This window comes from Calypte anna, chromosome 1, assembly GCF_003957555.1.
Source record: "Calypte anna isolate BGI_N300 chromosome 1, bCalAnn1_v1.p, whole genome shotgun sequence".
NCBI classification, from domain to species: Eukaryota; Metazoa; Chordata; class Aves; order Apodiformes; family Trochilidae; genus Calypte; species Calypte anna.
Window position 1 is genome coordinate 176,010,756 of NC_044244.1, and position 19,363 is coordinate 176,030,118.

At 36.8% G+C, this 19,363-nt stretch overlaps 1 protein-coding gene across 1 annotated transcript in view; it reads right to left on the minus strand.

Moving 5' to 3' along the window:
* The window catches only part of BRCA2 (BRCA2 DNA repair associated), a 37,128-nt gene that overhangs the window by 6,560 nt on the left and 11,205 nt on the right, over positions 1 to 19,363 (minus strand). Inside the window, exons 10-20 of the mRNA XM_030448216.1 lie at positions 17,299 to 18,477; positions 11,656 to 16,434; positions 10,388 to 10,480; positions 9,017 to 9,086; positions 8,235 to 8,626; positions 7,033 to 7,223; positions 6,225 to 6,412; positions 4,935 to 5,105; positions 4,262 to 4,613; positions 3,426 to 3,581; positions 1,311 to 1,455 (exon numbers count right to left, since the gene is read on the minus strand). Coding sequence (XP_030304076.1) covers positions 1,311 to 1,455; positions 3,426 to 3,581; positions 4,262 to 4,613; positions 4,935 to 5,105; positions 6,225 to 6,412; positions 7,033 to 7,223; positions 8,235 to 8,626; positions 9,017 to 9,086; positions 10,388 to 10,480; positions 11,656 to 16,434; positions 17,299 to 18,477 — 7,716 coding nt within the window. The remainder of the gene's footprint in view (positions 1 to 1,310; positions 1,456 to 3,425; positions 3,582 to 4,261; positions 4,614 to 4,934; positions 5,106 to 6,224; positions 6,413 to 7,032; positions 7,224 to 8,234; positions 8,627 to 9,016; positions 9,087 to 10,387; positions 10,481 to 11,655; positions 16,435 to 17,298; positions 18,478 to 19,363) is intronic.

Below are 19,363 nucleotides of genomic sequence, written 5' to 3' on the forward strand. Positions count from 1 at the left end.
TTCCAGCTCTGTATTCACTGGCAAACCTGCTGAGAGGACACTCTGCCCCATTGTCCAGATCATTAATGAAGATGCTAAAATGGGACTGGGCCCAGTCTTGGTCCCTGGAGTACACCACAAGCTACTGGCCCCAGCTAGACTTTGGGACACTGACCACCACCCTCTGGGCCCAACTGTTCAGTCAGTTTTCAATCCACCTGACTGCTCATACAGCCCTTGCTGGATCTTAACCAGGCAGTGTGAAAGGCCTTACTTAAGTCCAAGTAAACAATGTCCACTTCTCTCCCCTGATCTACCCAAGCAAGTAATTTCATCACAGAAGGCTTCCATCTTAGTCAACCTATTTCAGTTTCCCCTTGGTGAATCCCTGCTGACTACTCCCAATCACCTTCTTGTTCTTCATGTGCCTGGGAATGGTTTCCAGGATTAGTTGTTGCCTCACCTTCTCAAGGACCAAGGTGAGGCTGAACTGGTCTATACTGACTTCTCTGGGTCCTACTTCCTCTCCTTTCTGAAGCCAGGAGAGACATTTGCTTCACTCCAGTCTTCAGGCAACTCTACCAGGCACTATGTCCATTCAAAGAGGCTTGAGAGCAGCCTCAGAAGGACATCAGCCAGCACACCTTCAGCACTTTTGTGTGCATCCCACCACCAACCACGGACCTAAATTTGCCTAAGTATTCTCTACTTGATCCTTTTCCACCAAGGCTATGTCTTCCTTGCTCCATGCTTTTCCCTGGTCTCCAGGGACTGAGATTTCTGAAGGCTGGTGTGAAGGTGAAGGGTGAGGTAAAAAAGGCATTCAGTAGCTAAGCCTTCTCCATGTCCTGTTTAATAGCTCCACTCATCTCAGTATCTCCACAGTCCTGCAGAGCTTGTGAGGAAAGGTGTCTAGTGCTCAGTCCTGGTGTCCAGGCCCACTGAGACATATCCTAACCAGTGCCCAACACTAGATAACACAGTTTCAGATCTTTGAAGAGAATGGAATTAACAGCTCTACAATTTTGTAGCACCACCCTGAGCATCATCTCAATGGTAATTTTTTAGTACCCTGGCTACCAGCAAGCTCAGGAGTTTCCTAGGTAGCTGCATAGCCAAGCAAATAAGTATGGAACTGCTGTTTCACATTAAAAAGTCTTGATACACAGGAAGTACAAAACCTAAAAAAATATATAACAAAAAAACAGCAACAAAAATAACCCAGCATGCTATTTTTGCTTCTCTATCACCAGAGAAAAGTTTACTGTTTCCTTAAACTCTTCTGTAAATGCAAAAGAAGTTATTGTATTCTGAAACAATTAAAGCTTTACCTTCATGTTTTTCATGTTCTGCTTGGATTTTTGCAAACAGAGCTTCCAGTTTCTTTTGTTGATCCTCTTCATGCCTGGCAGCTTCCCTTTCTTCAGCTCGGCTATTCCGAAACACGTATGAACCAGCTGATGTCTTTTCCATCCACTGGAAAAATAAAGATTCAAACAAAAAACAGACTTTTAACTTTTTTTTTTAAAATTTTTAACCTCATCTATCTTCCTTCTAAAATGCTTTATTAAGCAAAATTGCTTTAAAAATGAACAGGTAGTAGATGGTAAGCTATCACAGTATAATAGATAAAAGGCAAAAACCCCACAGCACTAGTTGGTAAACATTAACCTCAAAGATGTACAGACAGAATGGAGCAGTAATCAAAACTTTCATGGCTTAACAGATGAAAAAACAGTTTATAGTAATAGGTATCTATGATGTAATTTAGAAGATACCTGGATCTCACTGTTTAATACATTAAGGTACAAACTATCAAACTCAATGCTTATAAACAGAGCAGAACTGCACTCTATCCTATTTCTCTTCCCACAATGAGTGTGCTGTCTGTTCTAGCATGCAAGGTCAGATGCTGTAGAGCTATGATGTTGCTCTGCAGATGCTCTGAAGCTTTTTCTGCCTGCAATGGCTGCACAGAACTACAGCCTTGTCCATAACCCCACCAGAACTGCCTTGCTTGATGCTTTTAAGTGCCTGTTTGAAGAGACAGATCAGCTGAACAAAGAGGTGACTGCTGCTAAAAGCATCCCCTTCCCCTTCTCTTTGCTGCACAGTTCCATCTTCTCTCTTGCTCTGGCTTTAGCACATACCTGACTTCATCAGACCACAACGATTTGTTCGTTTAACAGATAGAAGTTTGATGTTTGTTTATTTTTTAAAGATTCCTAGCTATTTCTGGTTTACTGAATTCAATCAGCTAAACAATAGGATGAGGTAAGCCCCAGGTTTAGTACAGAGAAGCAATAAGACAGTGCAGTGAAAGCAGGATGAGGAAGGGTTGAACAACTAATCCCCTTTCAAGCAAATTCTTGAAACAGGCTCTGCCTGCCCGATTAACTGCATGAAGTTTTTTTCCTTCCTTATTTACAGTCTGACACCTTTAATTAGGGTTGCTGTATTCCTACACTCCTTAACTCCTGAGGTAAAAAGGAGACTGGCAGCCCAAGTCTTCCTCTTAATTTTGGTAAGTTTGGGCAAGAATCTCTACACCAGCACATCAATCTCTTGCTGTAGTAACATAAAAAGCACCACTTTACTACCCATCCTGGAAGCCATTTACTTGATGCAGTTACAGATTACAGTCCCCTGTCTGGGACCTAAATAAATGTTAGTTCTATAAGGCAGTTCACAAAATAAGTGCTACTATTTCCTCCATTAAGGTATTGATCTAAATATCAAAGTATGATCCAAACCAAATATTACCATCACCCTTTTGCAGAATTCATTCTACACTGACCAACAGTTATACAATACTTTAGAAAGAAAGCTATGAAAAAAACCATATATATATAACATACTAAGCATAACATACTCTGTGAAAAGTTAAAAAAATCTGGAAGTTGTATCCAGGTTAAAATGTTAACATTGAGAGGGCTGATTACTAAAAAATATTGTTTCTTTTAGTAGTTGGTATTGTTATAAAAGCATGTAGTTACAGTAAAGTCTGGCCGTATTTAAAACATATTTAGCCAGCTACATGTGAGAAATAACAATGTTATGAATGGTCATAAATATTTAGCTTCTTTGCAAGGATATTAATTTTAAGAGAAAAAAATGGGTTTCACTTGGGAGTTGAAACTGTCAATTCTTTTTTCTCCTTTAAAAAAAGCACTGTGCTTTTTAGATTACAGAATTAAAATTCAATGATTTCTGGCTTTTTTAAGCTGAAAGCAAAGCTGTTGAGTGCAAACTGAAATTCTTTTTTTTAAGTCTGAAATATTAAATACATGCCACACTGAAAGAACAACAACTGTACATTTTACACATAATGGTAGCTTTAAGGTTTTCAGCTCTCTGTATTAGATCTGATTTGAGGAATAATATAGCAATTAAGTTATATAATTTATATCTCACAGAACCTGTTAGATAAGATATTTATACCATACCTGAAGAGGGTAAGCTCTTTGAATAACTACATCAATGCACCCCACTGCACCACCCTCGCTGTAAAGCGATGACAAAGGCAAAGGAAAAGGTCTGGGATCCGGATGAAACCCCAGCTGTGTGTGCCACCGGGCACAGCGAGTGCTGTTTGCTGAAATCTGAACAAATTACATGTTGAATGATAATTGGTAGGTCAAAGAGGTATCAGACAACTTGGTATATCTAGAAGAAAGACTATTTTCATACTGACATCTAGAATACCTCATTTTTGCACCCAAATGTACTCCATCTTAATTTCAGTTTCCATTCTAACTGAAGAACATATTTTAAACAGGAACGAAAAATTTGATGAGTTTAAATTCTCTAGGAAATGAGCCTCTATGAGACAAACCATTGCTTTGTACCACAGGAGCAAAATTTCCATGCTGAAACTTTACCCAACACTTTAGGTCATCCTCAAACAAGTCAAAGACTTTCCCCACACCAACACTTCTGACAATCTCTTTTTTTGCCCCCCATTCTTCCTCCAACTTCCATATTGTCTGTGATGGATAAATACTTTTTCTAACCTGGTGCCTAACCAAACTAACGAGCTGGAATTGACAAAACACACAGCAAAACTTGCCAGAATTTTATATTATAAACTTCTCTTCCAACCCTACTGAACAGCGTCAGCTACTTAATGTTGTATCTTACAAATCTGGTTATCAAACTTTACAAAAATATCTGTTTCTTAAGCTCTGACAAAACTCTGTTTACAAAATGTGGCTCAAGTAAATACACACCCATCACATCTCTTGGTCACATCCAATTAAGCTGAACCAATATTTCATTTTACCTTTAACATAAGGGAATCTGGAGCTTCTAGTGGTGTACATCCATTCTGAGAGCCAACAAGTTCTGCTCCATGCACTATGATCTTCTGACCGACTGTCAGACGCCTTCTACACAAGAGAGCTTTCAGCGGGGGATCCAGAAGAGCTCTAATCCCATACCAGCCATCAGTAACTTCAATTATTGCTGCTGCTTTTTTACTTTCTACATTTTTATTGCTACTGCTGGGAGATACAACGGTGTTTAGTGATATGATTTTAGAAACACAGAGTACCAGTGTTTTACCTGCTGCATCATCTCTCTCTGTTATTTTTTTGATTGCCGATCGTTTACTTCTATCAACTTCCAAATCATACCTGCAAAACAGAATTAATGATACTTTGTTAAAGCAAACAAAATCCATCACATTGTTTTTTCCTTAAAAATAATTGTAGCAAAATACTGTTTAATCAATCTGCATGACTAAGGACCACTGTAGCAAAGTAAAAGTTATCTAAATATCTGCAAATCACAAATACGTGTAAGTTAATATGTGTAAGTTAATATGTGTAAATATGTGTAAGTTAAACAGTACCAGTATTTTGATAAACAGTACATGCAAGGCACAGTTGCTTATATTGCAATATCAACTAGAAAGCATACAAACTGCATCTCCAAATACACTGCTACACACATACCTATATTTCAACTGCAACAATACTGTTTCTGGTGTCAAACATCTGTTAGCAAATTCATGTGGAAAAGACACTTCCATGGCTGCCAATTTCCATACAATCCACCTGTAGTGATTGTAAGCCCAGGTCTCTGTTATGAGCTTGGGGTCCACACCAGGAGTGTCACAGAGGGCCCTGTAAATAAAATGTTAATAAATAAACCTAAAAACCACTGTAAGTTTTTACTTGCTTATTCTTCCCTAGTGTTGCATTTAGTATGTGTACATAGACAACATTAACAAAGGAATATTTATTATGGTGGAAACAGGAAGATTACATTTCTTAACCTGTTCTGGTTATTGTCTCAATACTGAAGCTTTGTCCTCATACACTTTGGCAGCCTGCATGTGCATACGTGTGTGCATTCTTGAAATGGTGACTTCTGACCCCAGCAGTAGCTCCAGGGACATGCTCTGTCTGCTTCAACACAGTTATGCCTATAGCACAGAGGGACAGAGGTGTCCTCCATTCCTTTTAAGACCTGGAATTTACCCTGCTTGCTTGGTAAGTTCATTACAATCCATCCCCTTCTACTTCACAGTCTGTAGAGTTGTGGTTTGGGCATCCTGCTCATGTGGTGGGTTTTTTTTAAGCACACGTGGAGAACACATTTCAAAGACTTTCAGTTACTAATGAAGAACTTTCTTCCCTGTTTTGAGTGACTGCTGATTTCATTCTGTATCAAGTTTTTCTGCTTCTCACAGTTACTTGGAAGGCCATTTATTTAAAGGAAGAAAAGAAAGAATTAGACCAGAGGTTCAAACAGCTGAGCCACCATACTGATTAGAACACAAGTCCTGCCAAAAAGCAATTTTCCAACTTGTCAAAAAGCCTCAAAAGATTTTAAGAAACTGTATTGCAGTTGAGTGAGGAAACGAAACAACAGAAGAGCCAAGGAGTCATATACAGGAAGGTAAGAAGCACATCTAACCACCTAAATAACAATTACTATATTAGAAGAGAGCTAACCCCACACTTTTACCCCAGTAACAGGCTGGGGCTGGCTGTTGGGAAAATAGATTTGCAGAAAATTATCCAAGGTCCTGGCAGACAACAAAACGACCACCAGGCAGCAATCCTTCCCCTCTCTTCAACACCTGGGAGAGTGCACCTAGAGTTTCTTTCCAGCTTTGGATCCACCAGGACAAACATCATGGTATATTGCAGCAAACCCCACAGAGGCACCAAGATTCTAGGAGATTAGAGAATCACTAATAAATAGCATACTTGTCTCAAGTTCTCAAGTCAGAGTACCTGTAAAACTCCTTTTTTCCAGCTTTTCCCTCATCTGTAGGTATTAGCCATCCTCCATCAGCAAGTTGCATCCCATTTCCAGCTAACAAATACTCCTTACTGAAAAAGTCTTTGAGGAGAAACTGGAAAGATTCTGCATTTGTGCTGGTAACTTGTATGCAGTGTTTTGAAACGCCATATGTATAAAGCTGAAAAAAATTAGATGGAAAAGACAAAATAATGACAATACAGTAAGAATTCAGCTGAGTGGTTTTATATCTAAAGTTATAAATTCAGATAAAATATTTCCATTGGGTTGACACAGCTTTTGTCTGACACTTTACCATTTTCTATGTAATCCAACAAGATGGAGGAACTCCCAGCAATTAGTTTAGCAAAACAGCATCACAATGTCCTTTAAAAAAGCTTATAAAAATTGAATAGGTTTTGCATCTTCACTGTACCAAAACCAAGAAGCTATTTATATAGACTTACCCAAGTTTAAATTTTAACTGTGTGTTATCTTAAAACAACCCCTCATATGGGTTAAAAGTCAATAGCAACTATAACTGCTGGGTTTTTTTCTTGTTTTATGCTCCCCTTGTTTGATTACAAGACTACAGAGACATTTATGACTTGTTATTTGGAAGAGTCTTATCAATTGGATCTGCAGCTACTTAAAGCTGTAGCAGCTGCTACAGCTACTGTATACAGCTGTGTAGTAGCTACTGGGAATATTTATTTCAAGAGTGAAGAATGTATCTGTTCAAAAGCTACTGATTTTTTGTTTTCTTGGCTTACAGACCCAAGTAAAAAGTTATCAATATACCTCTTCCACAGAATAAGAACCAGGAGTTTTCTTGTCCACTGCAGTTTTCAGAGAGATTCTATTTCTTGCAGATGTTCTAATGACATAAAGACTGCCTGGCTGTGACCTAATATTTTGCCTATATTTCTTTTTAATTCTCATTTCCTGCAGATCTCTGGCACAGCAAAGATTTGTTGTCATCTTTACCATAGCTGCAAAGAAAAGAAAAAGTAATCAAAACCTTTTTAGAGTATATATTGATTTTATATATACAATCATACTTTAAAAGCACATTCAGAGGATTTTATTTGTTAAGCCACTCTGCAGATTTTTAGATACTACAACAACCTAACTATTCAACACTTACTGCATTTAAAAAGCAGTGTTTACTGAAGGCATTTAAATAATATTTATATGAAATGAATTATATGAAATGAGTATATATAACTGCAACTCCCTTAACAAAATTAAATCTCATAATTTTCTCAGATTCAACTCTATCATCATAGAAAATTCCAAATGAACGAAATTAGTTGGTAATGACTATAAAGTCCATAATCCTAAGATTTTGATGTGAAAATACAGCATCTAATTCTGCTGTATCTAGTATTAATCCATCTGTTTGAATATACACAATAAATCCTTCTGGAAAAAAATTCATATTATTCAATAGTAATAGTTGCAGAAATTATATACACTGGAACACTGAAGACAGCTTAAGAAGGCATAAGTCTACATGCTAAATAAAGTCAAACAGTCAAGCATTTAAACTTTTCCTCTGAAAATGACACAGTCATTTATATCATTAAGCCTTCATTTTAATTATAAAACAATGAAGACAAGCTTCTATAAAACTGAAATAGGTATAGCAATGTTATTATTTAAAGTTCCTTCAATATTTTGCTTAGGAGTTATACAAAATCAAATATAAAATGAAACATAAGCCATTTGAAACACTCATTTCTGAAGCACTGTGTAAAACTGCACCTTTTATGTTCTAAATTAACTTTGGAGATGAGTTGCACATGCTTTATTAGCAGTGCAATACAAATTATTGATAAAGCAATTATTTCCTAATTTTCCTGAAAAAAACCCCAAGTGACCAAAAACCTAAGGTTAAAATGAAGCTTCTTTTTATTTAAAGAAGAAGTCGTACAGAATATGCAAGTTCAGTTCTGGTAGTTAGTATTCCCAATAGGTGAGTGATGAAAAACTGACAATACCTAAATTGCCATCCTCTAGGCCTGTGTCTGCTGCATGCTGAAGGCAAGACTGGTCCTCCTCAGGTTCAGCAACATTTTGCTCAGTTGTCATCTGATTTAATTCCGTCTTGTTGCATCTTTTGTTGGTGCTTTGTTCAACTGCAGAAAATGTCAGCTTGGTTTTGAAGGGTGGAACAAAAGTCTTAGCAGTTTTGCTAGATTTGTGCAGATTTCTGGTTTCTTCAGTGTCTTTTGCTGAGGCCTTACATGGAGTAGAAACCCCTGAAGTTCTGTTTGAAGACTGCCTTAGTGCACAGTGCTGAAAAATAGCAGGTTTAGATTTGAATCCTTTGAAGTCTTGATCTGGTAAGGTAAGGGTAGGATTCTTGACTTCTTGTCGTTCTTTAGTAGCTCTACAGAAATGAAAACATTTAAACATCGAGGTTTCAGCTTCTTGACAAAAACCTTTGTCAGGATTTTTATATTCTTAAATCAGTAATACAACTTTCAACACTACAGAAATAAAAAAATATCAGTCTTTAACATATGTATAGTTGATATCTACCAAGAAAACAGACATACAAGTGTAAAATTTGGTCTATGCAGCCATGCTTGTTATTTGGTTATAAATTTAATGTTTATTTGGTTATAAATTTAATGTTTATTTTGAAGTAAAGTTATTAATCTTTCTAGAGAATTGGTTAGCAAATTATTACCACATATTTTTTTTAAAGTTAAAAGAGGATGTGAAGATTTAAGAAATTGCATTAAAAGAATTCTATAATATATTATAAATTTCTCACCCAAAAGGTTGACAAGTTAGAGGTTTTAAAGGAACATGGTACATAAATTTTCTTCTGTCTTTGAAAATGCCTGTAAGATGATTGGAAAAAAGGCTTGAAATGGCACATTGTATGGATAATAAGTATTTAGAGCACCTTTCTATATTTTTTTCTATATTAATGTTAAAGATACACAGAAAAGCTTCCAGAGTGGATTTAAACAGCTCAGTTGTTTTCTTTTCCCCCCAGATAAAATATTTGTATCAAACACCTTCTCATACTTGCAGACGGATGTAAAGAATAAGTGGACATAATGCTTAATTCTCAAAAATTCCTATTTGTGACTTTGCAAGATGTTTTTAGGCTCCAGAAAGGGAAGTGTTTGCCACATATTCAATTGCAGGTAAGGTCACCATTGAACTTAGGACTGTTTTAGCAATTTGTTGGGGGTTTTTTTGTAAGTTACAGCAGAAAACAGAACATTTGCACAAACTCCTCCTTCCAACACTGAAGAACCTGCTTATTAGAATTATCAACATACCTAAATCATGACTGCCTGGAATTAAACTCCTTTTGTATGCCCTTAGGCTACAAAGAGGAAGTTTTATATGAGACATCATATGTACAAGATGCCACAAGTTCTACAAGTCAGAGGCAAGACTGTACTGAAACTTAAAACAGTTTTCAGTTGTTCCACCAAAGAACAAACACTGTTCAGATCCCACTGCAAGGAAGGATAATATTTACATGTGAAGGGCATGAAATGATTCTCTGTCAGCAGCCTATAAATTCTATTTAAAGCTTTCAGTAAATAATAGGGTTTATGCTTACAGCAGATTTAGGAACCAATATGCTGCTTAAACCAATATATTTGCTGAATCCTGCTACTGAATTCTAGGTGAAAGCATGCAGTGCTTAGAAAGAACAAGTTCCTTAAAGAACACAAGTTATCCCATAATCAAAATCTATAGCCAAAATCATACTATCCTAATGCTCTAATCAGTAACCAGCTTCACAGAAAGCATCAACTCAAATTTTAAAACCTTGATTTCACTTTCAAAGTCTCCATATTAAAATCAATAAATTCCTATCAAGATGGAAATTGAACCAGGGTTCTTGCAGAAGGACATTGAGATTCTACCCAAGGCACAGCATTAATTATGTGGTTTCAACTCAGCAGAGACATTACAGAATCACAGAATTGTCACAGTTGGAAAAGACCACTACCTGTGATCACCAAGTCCAACCAAAGCAGCTTCCCTGAATTTTCATTAATATATTGATAAAAGAAGCAGTTAAACTTAATTTGTTGGCAGCTGAAGAACTGTAAAGATCCGAAAGATAACAACTGACATCAGATTACTGCTTAGAACACAAGAAGACTAAAATTACCATCAGGAGTGCTTTTTGAAGCTTTCAAAGATCTGGGGGGATTCTCAGTTCTGTTAAAGTCAAGCAGTAGCTGTCTTTTAATTGGAGGTTCTCCTAGGGTAAAAACACAGATTTTTAAAAGGTGATATTAATTTTAATTTCAGTTTCTTACCAATATTGTCTAAATTATAACATCTAAATAAAACATTCAAGAAGTCAAAGCAAGTGATAGTAGCAGGTTTTCAGATCACACATCTGTATTAAAAGGCCTTTTTGTGAACACAGAGTTACTTCACCACAAATTGCAAGTTTCTTCTGTACAGAATGACTGTACTGTATAGCCAAGAATGATTTCAAGACCATATAAAGTCTGTTGCAGAATCTTTTGTGCTTAGTAGGTCTGTTCCACCCAAATAAAAATTTGTGAGCCTTAAGTTATCAAATGCAATGCAGTCAGCCTGAATCACCAAGTGTACCATGGCAGACTTGAGCAGCACAGCTCAACTGCACTGTCTGTTGCACTTTCAGTAATCAAAGAGTCTCTGGAGAATTCTAGGAGCATGTAATATCTTGTACATAAGCTGCAACTAAGGATCTGACTCAACTGTAAGTCAGACTGATTAAAATGTTATCTGCCTCTTCATGCCTGCCCAAACTTTCCAGCCTTTGTACCTGAACTGGCATTGAGGCAGCAACTCTGTTGCAGTCTACCCTTTCATTACTAGTTTTCTGCTGGCTCAAGCCCTTGAACAGGCCTGGGTGACTCTGCAAGCATTAAGTACCAGTGCTTCAGACTTGAGACAGACGAGTGTCAGATGGTGAGAAACTGTGCTTTAGGACCAACAACTATGTTTCATATGAGACCAGCAATCTCAATACAAGTGAAACCTTCTCCTCCTCACTTGCAAGGCACAAAAAGATGAAAATGGAAATACTACTACTAGTATTTAAACAAACAAACAAGAAAAATCTTGAATTGTACAGAGGAAAAAAAAAGGAAGGAAGTCTGCTCAATAGGAAAAGCAGCAGTAGCTTTCTTCCACAACTTTATGATAAAACAGAAAACCTGCACATCTTCTAAATTACTAATCACAAATTTAGCTTGTAGTGTGTGATTGAGGCTGGAAAAAGCAGATGACCTATTGCCAGCAGCAAGAAAATTGTCATTGACACTTAGAGAAAGAACTAACTTCTCTATGACCTAAAAATCAATGTGAAATGAAAAAACAGCCCAATACAATGCACTGTGCAGAAACATGGAATTGAACATATATAAGACCAAGACCTACCGAATGAGGTTGTTTCTTCACAGGGCCTCTTCCCAAAGATCTTGTTTTGAAAGGTTTTATCCAGTCTGCCACTGAAGGATTGTGCACTATTAACTGGTGCTCTCAAATCTGAAAGGTCATCTTCCATAAAAGCTCTTGCACTTTCTACAGCCTCCATTTCCAAGTAATTTTTTTGAGTTTGGAGAAGATTGATATTTGTTCCTTCTTTAGTAGTAGCACTGCATGAAACTGCTTCAGATTCTGTTTTCATCCCAACATTCAGCTGCCCTTTTCCAAAAGGCCTGGACTCCTCTTCCTGCAGGCTATTTTTAAGTGAAGTTACCTGCTTGCTTTTCTGAATATGTGGTACATACTCAGGCATGTTGACATGGTGACTGCTTGGGAAAGGCTTCATTTCCTCAGAGCAGATGCTTTTTAAGTCAAAGTCTTCATTGCAGTTCTTCTCAGTTTTGGATTCTGGTATCATTTTATCAGTTAGAGAATTTATATGTTGACCGTTCTCTTTAATTGAACTAGGTTGATCTGGAATAGAAAGCTCACTGCTAAAAAAGTCAGATTCCTTTAAGATTGCTTTTGCTTTTTGATAGGCATTTTCAGAGACTGTTACCTGCTTTCCACTTGCAGTGCTGAACCCAAAAGCTGGATTTAAAATCAGTTCAGTGGGGGCATTTTCTTTACCTTTTGTTAATGTCATCTGCATTTGCTTTGGAGCTCCTTCAGCGTGCACTGTAGACTTCTCAACACCTTCCTCAACTAAATATGCTTCTTGTACATGTGATGAGTTGCTACCTTCCATCTCAGAAAAGAGTTGTCTAGCTCTCTTGAGTGACTCTTCTGATAGCTGTACAGGCTTACCACTTGCTGTACTAAAAAATCCAAGATTGCTTATAGAAGAATCAGCTTGCTTTATCTGCTTCTCTGGAACAGGCAAGTGCCCTAAGGGCTTTATATTCTGCCCAAAGCATAGCCTCTGAGAGTTTGAAACAGACTTTGCATCTGCAAATGTGTTTGTATCTTGGTGATCATCTTCACCAGCATTTGCATTCCCCTTAGTAAAATGGGATACAGCTGAATTAATCTTTTCACTTCTTGTAGCAGTCAAATACTTAGTGGAACCAGGACACTCGGCTTGAATTATGGAAGATGAATTCCCAGCAATTTCTGTTTGCTTAGTTCTTGAGTTAGTCTCAGCTTCATAATCTACAGATTCACTGTAGTCTTCTTGAAACATTTGTCTGACTCGTGTTAATGCACTTCCTGAAACAGGAACTGCTTTACCTTTTGCTGTACTAAACACATTTTGTTTGAGATCAACCTTTTGGTTTTCAACATTAAGTGTTGTTTCTTTTAAGCTGGTTAAATTAGTTTCATCTTCAGGAAGACTGACTAGTGACTGGTTTTGGCAAGCATTAACTATGGTGTGTGTGAAGCAGTTTGTATCAGCACAAGGTTCATTTATATGTTCTAAGTCAAACTCCTTACTGTCACTGTTCAAATGGGAAGAGCTACTTTTTGAAAACAAGAAAAGGGATTCATCAGGTTTATTGTTACCATCTTCAAGAAAGCAAGTACTTTTTGTGTCTCCAGGCACAGATTTATCTTCAAGGTCATTTGATACTTTCATTACATGCAGAGATGTAGCAGGGTGCACAGGAAAATCATGCATGTTATCTGAATCATCCCTCTTTTCTGTTGAGTATTCCTGCTCTCTCTCTGCAAACAGTTTCCCATCTTCTGACAAACAAGTTCTACTTAAAGGATCATTCTCCTGTCTGGGAAGAGATTCTAATTCTGATGGTCCAGGTCTGACATCAGCTTTTTTATGTGCATATGAAGTTACCAAACTTCTTTCACAACCTTCACCCAGATTAAGAAATGCATCACCTTTAACAGTATCAGGAAACCCTTGTTTATGGGGACTGCTCTCTACTGCCTGCTTAAATTGATCTCCTGATTCCTCAGGAACCAGCTTTTTATTAAGTTTTTCTGGATCACATTGAGCAACACTTTCAATATATAAGTCACAGTCTTTGAGACAGTTTTTAACACATTTCCTTTTCCTTGAGGGGTTCTCAAAAACATCACTATGTTCCTTTCCTACATCAACACTTTCTGTAAAGAACTGTTCAGCTTTATCCAAAAATCCATCAGCAATTGTTATTTTCTTGCCACTAGCAGTATGAAAATCCGTCAGAAAACTGCCCTGCACTTCATTTTTTTCAACATCCACCTCTTGTTTGACAGGTATTTGATGATGATGGGAAGATCCTATTTTCATTCTGCTTTCATTCATTACCAGGATCTCATCATGGGTTGTGTCTTCTCTTTCCATATTTTCACTATTTGCCTTTTGGTTATCAGAGTTCTCCAAAACACTCACATCTCTTTCTCCACATGGCACAGTGAGCAAGTGTAGAGATTCATCCAAAGCTGCATCAGAAATGGATATATCACCACCACCAGGTGGAGTTAGAAATTTTTGTAACATATCTTCATTTTCCTGCTTTCTGTCTTCTCCTTTCTGACTAGCAGCTAAGTTTTCCATTTCATCTGACGGACTTAAATTATGCTCTTCTGCAGCTGTAATAGCATCTCCTAGACACATTACATCTAATGAATCTTCTTGCAAACTACTTTCAGTGTGGTGATCTCCTTGATTCAAAAATTCTTTGGAAGTTTTATAATTCTGGTTATGTTTTTTAACAGAAGATGGGCTGCTGTTAGTACTACAGAAATTAACATTTTCAGTATCATTTATGGATCTTTTCGACTGATTTTCTTTCAACAGTGTACCAATATTTTCGTTATCTTTTTCCTGTGCATGGTGGGAAAGAGAATCTGTGTGGGAAGGGCCACCAGTTCTTATGAAATCTGAAACACAAACTGTTTTGCCTTTGTTTTCTTCTGTCAGGCATCTGACGAAATTACAGTTAGAAGTCATACTTGAATTGTGACATCTAGTTCTAGTTTTAGAAGATTTAAACAAATAGTTATCATCATCCAAGTCCCTGAAGAGCTCTGCAGATCTGTTCAAAGCTGCCTTGGAAATATTTATTTTTTTACCTCCAGCTGAAGTAAAGCCTACAAAACTAGAAAAGCTCTCTTGTTTAGTTACTGGAAAGTTCTCATTAAATATTCTACTTTCATTTCTGTCTGAGTTAGTAAAAGTAACCTTTTTGTCATCTTTATAGAAAACCACTGCAGGTTTTTTTTCACATTCCACCATTTCATAGTCTTCATTTGAGTCTTCCTGCTTAGTACAGTAATTGTCATTTCTTACTGGATTTTCAGATTTAGGAGTGCTACAAAAATCAGCATCTTTCCTTGTTTCAGAAATATTTTCCACATTCCTTGCTCCATGTGTTTCTACAGTTCCACACTGTTGAAAGCCTGGACTTTGTATTATGTTACTTTGCTTTCTGAACTGTGTAAATTCAAACTGGCTTCCAGTTTCCTCCAGGATACTGGAGAGTTCAGCAATTTCAGCTTCCTGGCTTGCTGTCAAGTTTTGATTTTTTTCTTGCAAAGATTGTGAACTTCTAGGAAAGCTTTTACACAACTGAACTTTATGTGGAACAAACTGTGGATGCCTGGGCTCAAGAAAACTTGTCTGCAAATCTGAAGAATCAGGTAACTTGCTTTCTGAATCTGAGAAAAACATATTCTCTTTTCTAACTTGATTTGGAAAGTTTCTGACTCTTTCCATAGAATAGTCTTCAAAGCATTCATTTTCAATATCTCTAAACAGCATTCTGCCTTTTGCTATACTGGCTTCAGAGAATTTAATCTGCTTATTTGAAGCAGTCTGAAAGCCACCAAAGCCCAGATTCCAACTGCATGCAGTCAGCTTTCCTGAGGATTTCCCTTTATACTTTAGGCTCTCATTTGGCTTTTTCCTGGGATACATAGGTGCTACTTGTTTATCTCCTTTAGAAGTTGCTTCATCTAAAGAATTATCATCTACACTATCTAACAATTCTTTAGCAATCTCTACAGCTACATTATTGAAAGGAGCTGCTTGAGAGATTTCATTGTTTTCAAGTGACTTTGGCTCTTCGTTGTTGGCTACAGCTTCTGAAAAGGCAGCTGCATCTGGTTTCTCCTCTTGTTTTAATACAATATTATCATTTTCTGTGCAATTTATTTCCAAAGGTTGAAGTACTTCTCTACAGTCAACCACTGACCACTGCTCTGTAGCCTGCCTTTTATCAGACGATGTTTTATTGCAAAAATCACTGTCAGCTCCATTTGAGCCCAAATTAATCTGACTCAAAGTATTAATGAAACTGCCATCTGTCACAGATGTAGTGTCATGGTGCATATCAAGCAAGCGTTCCTTATCACTGGGAGAAGACCATGCAAGTTCTCCTTTCAGCCTCCGAGGTACAGTAGATCCACTGTCCACATGAGCACTCTCATTTTTATCTTCCTCACCTTTCTCCAAGCAACAGCCTTTAGGGAACAATCTGGAATGCCTTCTTCCCATCAGGCATGATGAAGTTAGAACTTTACGTTTTGTATTCAGAATTATTTCAGTATCTAAAGAGTTTGCTGTATCTTCTTTCTGTGTAGAAGATATTTCTAAGCATTTTAATGATGTAGCAGGATGATCCTCTCTTGTATTTTCTCCCATGTCTCTCCAGTCCTGTTGCTCCAGCCTGTTGTTGAAGGAATTATTAGACGAGTTATCTGTTGTATCAGTTTTTAAAGTACAAGTGCTGAAATTATTTTCCTTGATATTTGATGGCAAACATTGTCTCTCAGCATGAAACAAGCAGTCTACAAGAAAAGACATTAAGGAAAAAAAATGTTAGTAAAGTAGTTCTCATTTACTCAAATTACTGCAAATTAAGATTAATTATTATCATAATATTTTGGCCCATAAAAACATTTCTACACGTGTTTAACAGTGGTACCAGAAATATCACTTCTGTTTTCAAATGTGAATGCCCTCACAAGATTGGAGATGTCTCTTATCTAAATCATGTTCCAGCAGCTAGGAACAGCTGTAACAGCCTGCAGTTTATGCTATCAGAAAAAATAATCAATCTTCAGTTGTAATGAAATTTGAAGAGGCAGGTTCCCATTCCTTGTGTCTCAACATAAGGATTTGTTTCAAACTTTAAAAATAAGCACTTCAACTCATAATATTGACTAATGTTTCTAGCAAGAACAGCAACTTTTTAAAAAAGGAGTATGTGCTTGCTTTCATGATACAATAAATTTTTAATATTTTGTTCTTCTGGAAGCAACAGATGTATTGCCTTTTAACACCCTAATTTTAGGAAAGTAATAATAGAGCTTTACCATTCTTTATGACCTCTCCAAAGTGATCAATTCAGACAGGATTGTCCTTGACACTATGGATGTCTAAACAGCACTGACAAAGATAATTAAGCTTGTCAGTTAGCATAGTGGTTCAGGATGGGAGTTTCTACTTCACAAACTAATCTGAACCTCAAGAGTGAGGTAGCACCAGACTACTTGAAAGTTATGGTATTCTGTCACTATTATTAAAACTAACAGAACAATTGTTGCAGAGCTTCTTTATCACAGACACAAGATTTTACCTGAAACATTTATATAAAAGGTTCTTATTTAATAAGGAATCTTCCACAAACGATGACAAGCTTAATTACCCACCTTGCTCATCAACACTGGCCAGATGACAGCCTTTAATTTCATATGAATCAGATTCTGAATGTGGTAATACAGGACAAACAGGTGATTCAGAGGTTACTTTTTTCTGTATTTTTTCTTCTTCATATAGCAAAGTATTATTTATTGTATAAATAAATCTCTTGGATCTCTTTCTTAAGCTGGATAACATATTCAGATGTTTAAAGCCAGACTTTTTAAGAGTATTTTCCCTATTTATTAAATGTAGGTCGTTGCAAATACCTGGAGATGCAGCACCACATGCAAGTGACTGGGACAGAACATCAGTTATGACAGACTTCGAAGTTGCTTTTAAATGCTTGGAAAAGCTGCCATTGTAGACTACAGAATACTCTGTGATATTTGTTCTTTCAATTAAAAAGGAATTACAGTTTAAAAAGCTCACTTTGGAAACCCTCTCAGCTGCACATCCTTTTCCTAACTTTGGCTCTTGAACACTCAGAGATGCAGATTTTACTGGAGTTATTTCTGAAGCTGGGATGGTTTCAGATTTTTTCACTTCATAGCACTTTTCTGACAAATTGACACTCAATAGCTTTTGGGCTTTTATCAAGCCTGAAGCATTCAGTAAAGAGGTTTCCACAGCATCCTTGGTCATTAGTACTGACGTCTCTAAGTCCTTCTCTCTACCTAAGTCAGAGGGTGGAGAGCTACCTACAGAGGTGTCTGTGTGAGTTACATCCAGATCAGATAAGTTCAGTTGAGACCACTGGCTTGATGAGGGTGGCACCTTGTCTGTCACAGGTTTCTCCTTCTCAGCTGACTTCTCTGTTGTATAATCTTGCACATCTCCTGCAATCCGAAGTGACTCCAGTTCTTTTTCCTGTCCTATTAAACAGCTATCTTTACCATCCACCAGATCTTCTTCAGTATTTTGGACTAAAGAATCCGTCATTTCAATAAGGTGGCTTTTTTCTGTCAAGCTTGATGTTTCTGCTTCCTGTGACATTCCAGTCTGTCTTCTGATAAACTTCTTAGAAGGAAAATGCCCCTTTCCTTGTGTTTTATCTATGTTGATTTCACATTGCTCAACTGCCTCCAGAGCTGTTCCATCCAGAAGAGTTCCATGGGACTTGGCAGACGTGTTGAATGTATCCTCAAAGCTATTCATCTCACCAAATAAGCCATCCAACACCTCAGACTCTAAATAGTTGAGAGGAAAAGAAGGGAGAGGAAAAAGAAGTAAAAAATTAATTTTTAGGAAATAACAGTAAGTACAGGTTTTAATTTAATGGAAATTACTGCTACCCAGAAGTGAGTTAGGAAAGAAAAAAATCTACTTAAAGAAGTTTATTGTTAGAAGCTGCTGTTAGAGAACACAGGAGGCAAAGGACACCCATGTAGATGCCCTGGCTTCCTAAGAAATGCAGTGACTAAACAGATTTCCAAGATGAAACCAAGTTGTCTCTCAGAAGAATCTTCTTTTTTCTATGGACAGCAAAACAAGTAGGTAATTTTTTAAGATAACTGTCTAGATTTTTTTCTTCCAAAATTTACACCAGATGGTAGGCATCAAACACCTTAAGAAGCTGCCTGTTTTGGGTTTATAATTGGCAGCTAAAGAAACTGCCTTATTTAAGGATGATTCTAGTAAATTGTTTTTTGCTTTGATATAGAATACTATAGTATTTAGGAAAGAGTCTAATTTTTAAAAAAATTTTAGAAAGCTTTTAACAAGTTCCAAATGATTAGCAGTAATATTAAAAAAATAATGAGAATTTTTTGTTTGTGCAGAGTATATATCAAATAATATGCACTGGGGAAAAATAACCAACTCTACTTTATAGACCAGCATAAAAGCTTATACATACCAAATGAAAATATTACCTTCTCACATGTATAAAACTAGGCCTACCATTCAAAATACTCCACATTCAACATGATAGATGGCTTTTATTTAGAGAGTACTTTTTCAGACTTTTTTTAATCAAATAAATTGTAGCCAAGTACCTAGAAAAAAATATCCTTGTCCTCTGTTTTCCTTGGGCATGTAACCAACAGGTTAAGTGTTCCATAAGTGTTTTTTAGG